This window comes from Pipistrellus kuhlii, unplaced genomic scaffold (genome assembly GCF_014108245.1).
Source record: "Pipistrellus kuhlii isolate mPipKuh1 unplaced genomic scaffold, mPipKuh1.p scaffold_m20_p_113, whole genome shotgun sequence".
In the NCBI taxonomy this organism is placed as follows: Eukaryota; Metazoa; Chordata; class Mammalia; order Chiroptera; family Vespertilionidae; genus Pipistrellus; species Pipistrellus kuhlii.
The window spans coordinates 182,501-190,000 of NW_023425420.1; the positions used below are offsets into that span (position 1 = coordinate 182,501).

At 72.9% G+C, this 7,500-nt stretch overlaps 1 protein-coding gene across 2 annotated transcripts in view; it reads left to right on the forward strand.

The window, feature by feature from the left end:
• The window catches only part of ADAP1 (ArfGAP with dual PH domains 1), a 34,374-nt gene that overhangs the window by 6,877 nt on the left and 19,997 nt on the right, over positions 1-7,500 (forward strand). For both annotated transcript variants that reach the window (XM_036432588.2, XM_045579752.1), the window contains exon 2: positions 5,578-5,708. In XM_036432588.2, coding sequence (XP_036288481.1) covers positions 5,578-5,708 — 131 coding nt within the window. The remainder of the gene's footprint in view (positions 1-5,577; positions 5,709-7,500) is intronic.

Consider the following 7,500-nt stretch of genomic DNA (forward strand, 5'->3'; position numbering starts at 1 on the left):
TGGAAGCTGGGGGGGCTGGGGGGCTGGAGGGCTGGGGAGCTGGGGGCTGGGGAGCTGGGGGGCTGGGGGGCTGGAGGGCTGGGGGGCTGGAGGGCTGGGGAGCTGGGGGCTGGAGGGCTGGGGAGCTGGGGGGCTGGAAGCTGGGGGGGCTGAGGGACTGGAGGGCTGAGGGACTGAGGATCTGGGAGGTTGGAGGGCTGGGGGGCTGGGGGCTGGGGAGCTGGGGGGCTGGGGGGCTGGAGGGCTGGGGAGCTGGGGGGCTGGGGGGCTGGAGGGCTGGGGAGCTGGGGGGCTGGAAGCTGGGGGGGCTGGGGGCTGGGGGGCTGGAGGGCTGAGGGACTGAGGATCTGGGAGGTTGGAGGGCTGGGGGGCTGGGGGCTGGGGGGCTGGGGGGCTGGGGGGCTGGAGGGCTGGGGAGCTGGGGGCTGGAAGCTGAGGGGCTGGGGGCTGGGGGGCTGGAGGGCTGGGGAGCTGGGGGGCTGGAAGCTGGGGGGGCTGAGGGACTGGAGGGCTGAGGGACTGAGGATCTGGGAGGTTGGAGGGCTGGGGGCTGGGGGGCTGGAGGGCTGGGGAGCTGGAGGGCTGGGGGCTGGAGGGCTGGAGGCTGGGGGGCTGGGGGCTGGGGAGCTGGGGGCTGGAGGGCTGGGGAGCTGGGGGGCTGGAAGCTGGGGGGGCTGAGGGACTGGAGGGCTGAGGGACTGAGGATCTGGGAGGTTGGAGGGCTGGGGGCTGGGGGGGCAGACCTGATGGGGGCTTGTGCATCTGGTAGGGATTGTGGTCTTTTTATTCTTATGGAAAAGGTTTAGTGTCTCCATTTCTTAATTTGAAACCTTTTTGTTGCTAATCCTCACCTAAGGGTATTTTTCATTGATTTTTAGAGAGAGTGGAAGGGGGATAGGAGAGAGAGAGAGAAACATCGATGTACGAAAGAAACATCAATTAGTTGCCTCCTGTCTACACTCCAACTGGGGCAGGGGATGGAGTCTGCAGCTGAGGCCCGTGCCCCTGGCCAGAGTCGAACCCGGGACCCTTTGGTCTGCGGGCAGACACTATCCACTGAGCCTGGCTAGGGCTTGAAACTTCCTGAACCCGCCTTACAAGCATCTGCTCAAGGTGGGTTCTGGGCCCCTCCACATACACGCACACACACATATACACGCACACATACACGCACACGCACACATACACGCACACACACGTGCACACACACATACACGCGCGCACGCACACACATATACACGCACACAGATGTGCACGCACACACATACACACACGCACACCAGGGGCGGCAGGTGTCCCCGGCGGGCCCCGTGCCAGCTGCGAGCTGAGGGGCAGGCGGTCAGAGAGACATCGGCCGGGACTGGCCACCGTCCGGGCTCCGGGCCACACCTGTCCCCCGAAGGAAGCGGGTGCAGCGCCGAGACGCCCCACAGCGGCCTTAGGCTCCGGGCCGCTGAGGGGGCGCGGAGGGAGCCACAGCCGCTCGGCTCTGGGAGAAAACCCGCTGATGGACCCGCGCCCGTGGTTTCCATGGAAACCGGTGGCCGGGCCCAGCCCACCCTCACCCTCACCCTCACCCTCACCCTCACCCGCTGCCCGCCCGGAGGCCCCGCCCACCAGGCCCCGCCCACCGGCCGAGCCCCGCTCTGAGTGCAGCCGCCGGTGGGTGGGCCAGGCCCCCACCTCTCACCCGTGTCCGGTGGCCTGAGCGCCCCGGGGTTTGCTGTGCCGGGCGCAGGGGCCCCCTTCCCTGTTCATGTCTCCGAGGGGCCGGCCGTGGGTCCGAGCATTTCCTCATTTCCTGTTGGGACAGCGTTTCGCAAAGAGGGAGCGGCTCCTGGGGCCGAGGAGGGCGATGTCCCGGAGGGGAGCCGGAACCCAGGGTGGGCTGTGCCCCCCGAACCCCCAATGCCTGGGGGCGGGGCCTCAGAATGGGCGGGGCCTCGGGGCGGGGCCTCTGGGTGGGCGGGGCCTCGGGGCGGGGTCTCGTGATGGGCGGGGCCTCGGGGCTGACAGGGGTCTCAGGATGGGCGGGGCTTCGGGGAGGGGCGGGCCTCGGGGGCGGGGGCCTCGGGGTGGGCGGGGCCTCTGGGTGGGCGGGGCCTCGGGACGGGTCTCGTGATGGGCGGGGCCTCTGGGTGGGGGGGTCTCGTGATGGGCGGGGCCTCGGGAGGGGCGGGGCCTCAGGAGGGGCGGGGCCTCTGGGTGGGGCGGGGCCTCGGGATGGGCGGGGCTTCGGGGAGGGGCGGGCCTCGGGGCGGGGCCTCTGGGTGGGTGGAGCCTCAGGATGGGCGGGGCCTCGGGGCGGGCGGGCTGCAGCTGTCCAGCGGTGTGAGTGACACCAGCACCCAGGGGGCCTGAGAGCAGAGGCCGGGCCTGGTGACCGGGGCCTGCGGCCTCGTGCACCCTGAGAGCGTGGCCTCGGTGGGGCCTCCTGTCTGGGGGAGCGGTCAGTGTTCCCCGCCCCCAGGGAGGCTCAGACCGGGACGGGCCCCCCAGCCCGCTGCCCACCCCGGGCCCCCCAGCCCTGGCTCCCGTCCCTCCAGCCCGGTCACCAGGTGGAGGCCGCCCTTGGGGCCGCGGGCACCGGGCGCGGCGGGAGCTCAGGGGGTGCGGGCGGGTCCCTCCCTGCAGGGGCCTCCGGGCCAGGCTGCGGGGAGGGTCCTCCAAACCGCCCTGTGCATCCGGGGGGCCGAGGCGAGTGATCGAGAGGCCAAGAGCAGAAATGGGTGGTGGCGCTGGGAGCCACAGGAGTGGCCAGGGAGCCTGTGGGCTGGCCTTTGGGCGGAGGCACAGGCGGTGGGGCGGGCCCTCGGGGTTGGGGGCAGCCTCTGGGCCGGAGGTGGCCTGGGAGGGTCTTCCCAGCAGAAAATTGGGGTGCTGGGCGCGGCTGTGGGGGAGGGCAGGAAGCATCAGTGACAGGAGTGTGCCCCGCGGGGGGCCCGGCCTCTCAGCCCCCCTCCTGTCTGCACTGGCCCCCCTCCTGCAGGCCTTGGTGGGCCCCGGATGCCAGCCAATCCCGGTGCAGGGAGGGGTCCCTGTGAGTGAGGGGTACTTCCCCTCCCCACCGCCTAGATCCACCGGGGCCTCCACCCAGCCACCCCCCATAGCCTCCAGCCCTCCCCCCCTGCACCCACAGGAGGCCGGCTCCATGCCCACAGCCCGGGAGTCAGGCCCGAGGGTGACACAGCTTTTTTCTCTGAAACTTCTCTATTCTGAGAGCCACTTAGAAGCTGTGTCTGGGCTGGCCACCTGCCTCCTGGCCTCCACCTCCTGGCTGGACCCATCCCAGCCTTCAGGGAGGGGCTGGACACTGGGCTGGGGCAGGGAGGGCCTGGACACTGGGCTGGGGGCAGGGAGGGGCTGGACACTGGGCTGGGGGCAGGGGGGCCTGGACACTGGGCTGGGGCAGGGGGGCCTGGACACTGGGCTGGGGGCAGGGAGGGGCTGGACACTGGGCTGGGGCAGGGGGGGCCCTGGACATTGGGCTGGGGCAGGGAGGGGCTGGACACTGGGCTGGGGCAGGGGGGCCTGGTCACTGGGCTGGGGCAGGGGGGCCTGGACACTGGGAGGAGCTGGGGGGCAGGGAGGGGCCTGGGCACTGGTTTGGGCTGGGGACACGGACGGGGCCCTGTGCTGTGGTCGGAGGGAGAGTCATCAACCCACAGAAACACAGAGCCCTGGCCCCACCCATGGGCTCGGGCTCAGCACCTGCCGCACCGAGTCTGCCCAGCCTCTCGGTAACTAGACCCACGCGTGTCCCACGGAGTGCACCACGGCCACGGCCACGCCAGTCCTCTCACGCTGGACACGTGTGCGTCATTGCACGTCCATCCGTGGCCTTGTGGTCCTCAGCGTCCCCACGAATGCAGTGTCCACTCCGGAGCCTCCTCCCAGCCGCCCTGCCCCGACGGCGGCCAAGGCCGGAGGAGGCCCCTGCAGGCTGGGGCTCCCCGCTCTGACCCCGGCCCTCCCCCCTCTGACCCCGGCCCTCCCCCCTCTGACCCCGGCCCTCCCCCCTCTGACCCCGGCCCCTCCCCGCTCTGACCCTGGACCCTCCCCACTCCCCCCTCTGACCCCGGCCCTCCCCCCCTCTGACCCCGGCCCTCCCCCCTCTGACCCCGGCCCTCCCCCCTCTGACCCTGGCCCCTCCCCGCTCTGACCCCGGCCCCTCCCCCCTCTGACCCCGGCCCCCTCCCCCCTCTGACCCCGGCCCCTCCCCGCTCTGACCCCGGCCCCTCCCCCCTCTGACCCCGGCCCCTCCCCGCTCTGACCCCGGCCCTCCCCCCTCTGACCCCGGCCCCTCCCCCCTCTGACCCCGGCCCTCCCCGCTCTGACCCCGGCCCCTCCCCCCTCTGACCCCGGCCCCCCCCCCCTCTGACCCCGGCCCCTCCCCCGCTCTGACCCCGGCCCCTCCCCCCCTCTGACCCCGGCCCCTCCCCCCTCTGACCCCGGCCCTCTCCCCTCTGAACCTGGACCCTCCCCGCTGTGACCCCGGCCCCTCCTCGCTCTGACCCGGCCACTCCCCGCTGTGACCCCGGCCCCTCCCCGCTCTGACCCCGGCCCCTCCCCCCTCTGACCCCGGCCCCCCCCCCCCTCTGACCCCGGCCCCTCCACGCTCTGACCCCGGCCCCTCCTCGCTCTGACCCGGCCACTCCCCGCTGTGACCCCGGCCCCTCCCCCCTCTGACCCCGGCCCCTCCCCCCCTCTGACCCCGGCCCCTCCCCCCTCTGACCCCGGCCCCTCCCCCCTCTGACCCCGGCCCCTCCCCGCTCTGACCCCGGCCCCTCCCCGCTCTGACCCCGGCCCCTCCCCGCTGTGACCCCGCCCGCTCCCCCGCTCTGACCCGGCCCCTCCTCGCTGTGACCCCGGCCCCTCCCCGCTCTGACCCCGGCCCCTCCTCGCTGTGACCCCGGCCCCTCCCCCCTCTGACCCCGGCCCCTCCCCCCTCTGACCCCGGCCCCTCCCCCTCTGACCCCGGCCCCTCCCCCCCTCTGACCCCGGCCCCTCCCCCCTCTGACCCCGGCCCCTCCCCGCTCTGACCCCGGCCCCTCCCCGCTCTGACCCCGGCCCCTCCCCGCTCTGACCCCGGCCCCTCCCCGCTGTGACCCCGCCCGCTCCCCGCTCTGACCCCGGCCCCTCCTCGCTGTGACCCCGGCCCCTCCCCGCTCTGACCCCGGCCCCTCCTCGCTGTGACCCCGGCCCCTCCCCCCTCTGACCCCGGCCCCTCCCCCCTCTGACCCCGGCCCCTCCCCCCTCTGACCCCGGCCCCTCCCCCCTCTGACCCCGGCCCCTCCCCCCTCTGACCCCGGCCCCTCCCCCCTCTGACCCCGGCCCCTCCCCGCTCTGACCCCGGCCCCTCCTCGCTGTGACCCCGGCCCCTCCCCCCTCTGACCCCAGCCCCTCCCCCCTCTGACCCCGGCCCCTCCCCCCTCTGACCCTGGCCGCTCCCCGCTCTGACCCCGGCCCTCCCCCCTCTGACCCCGGCCCCTCCCCACTCCCCCCTCCCCGCTCTGACCCCGCCTGCTCCCCACTCCCCGCTCCCCGCTCTGACCAGACTCCGGCCTTGCCTTCTAGATCCTGACTGGGCCTCCTACACCCTGGGCGTGTTCATCTGCCTGAGCTGCTCTGCCATCCACCGCAACATCCCGCAGGTCAGCAAGGTCAAGTCCGTCCGCCTGGACGCCTGGGAGGAGGCCCAAGTGGAGGTACGGCCTGGGGGCGGCCGCCGGGGCCTCGCAGGCCCTTCGTTCCTGCTCCTGGCTCCAGGCTGGGCCGGGGGACCTGGGGCTGGGGATCCGTCTGGGTGATCACCCTCCGCCTCCCTGTGGGGCGCCTGGCACCCCCCTCCCTGTGGGGCCTGCAAAGAGGGGGCCCCCTCGGGCAGCTCCTGGGGGCCATGCTCAGCTGAGGGAGGGCAGGCTCTCCTGCTCTTAGGGTTTTCCCGCTCCCCCTCATGGGCGCCCTGGAGGTCATGACCCGCCACCCTGACCCCGTCCATGAGCTCTCGCGCAGGAGGGCAGGGAGGTGGCTGGCCCTGGGGAAGGTCCCTCCTCAGCCCGCAGGTCCTGGGGAGGCAGCAGGCCAGGCTGGGGAGACCACGGGGGGGGGGGGGAGAGAGGAGGAGCGGAGCAGGGGGCTGGGCCCTGGCGGCTGGGGGACGGGTAGGCGCTGGGCTGGCACTCAGATTGGTTGACGCGGTCGGGAAGGAGGGAGAAGGCCCAGAGCAGCCAGCGGCTGGGACCAGGCGAGGGGGTGCTGGACGGGGCAGGCACGCAGCCCGGCAGCCCCGTGCTGTCCTCGGAGCAGAGGGGCCCTGACCGGGCCCGAGCCAGGCTGGGAGGGGTGTCACCTGGTCCGGGGGCTGGGGGTTCGGGGAAGCCCAGCTCCTGGGGCGGCACAGTCAGGGTGGGTACTGCCGCCGAGAGGGGTGCCCTCCTGCACCCCGTTCCCCGTGCCCTGCCCCACACGGGCCCCGGCGCCCCTTGTGCGGGAGGAGTAATGTCCGTGGGCCCCGGTCCAGGAGAGCGAGCGGGTCGGGAGGGCTCGGGGCCCGTCCCGCCGGCCGGCCGGCCCGTCTCCTGGAGGTTCTGTGCTTCGGGGCGGTGCTGGGGGCCGCTGCTCCTCCGGCTCCGGCCCTTTGCCTCGCTCGGGGGGTTCGTAGTGGAAACTTCTCGCTTTGATGTCGTCGGATCTGTCAGCCGTTTCTGCTGTGGTTTGAGGGTTTCCAGCCAAGGCAGGCCGGCTCCCAGGACTGTTCTTACTCATCTCACGTCACTGGGGGTCACCCCCACCGCACAGCTCGCCCTGCTAAGCTCAGAGTCCCCGGCGGGCCCCACCGCATCTGCGTTCACTCCCCGGATAACGGCACCCACCGCCCCCCCTCCCGCCCCCCCAGCCCCTGTGCGGGCAGCACCCGGGGGGCACACACACGGCTCGGCCCGCGCCCCCAGGGCAGCACCCGGGGGGCACATGGCACAGGCTCCGCCCACTCCCCCAGGGCAGCACCCGGGGCACCCAGGGCACACGGCTCGGCCCGCCCCCCAGCACTGCGCAGGCTCCGGCTCAGCCGCTGCAGCCCAGCGGCCCCCGCGGCCCCTGGGCCTGTGTCAGCTCCGGCCCAGGCGCCGGCTGGTCTCCCCGGGGGGCGCTGTGAGCCTGGCCGGGTCTTCTGTGACTCACCTTCGGGATCTGCCAGACTTTCCCAAACAGCCGCGCCCCGCACCCAGCACGAGTGCCCCCTTTGAGTGCTCGGTCACTGCCTCCGAGGAGCCGCCATCCGTCCTGGCTGGTGGCCGGAGCCGCCTCCTGCTTCTGGCCGGGCTGAGCCATCTCGGAGAAATGTCCGTTCAAATCCTTTACAATGGGCGATTTCTCCTTTTATTGCCAAGTTCGGGGTTTATTACAGAGTTCTTCACAAATCCTGGAGGCAAGGCCCTCGTCACCTGAGGTGTTTGTAAACAACGTCGTCTCCTTTGGCAGAGAATTTTAAATGCAGAG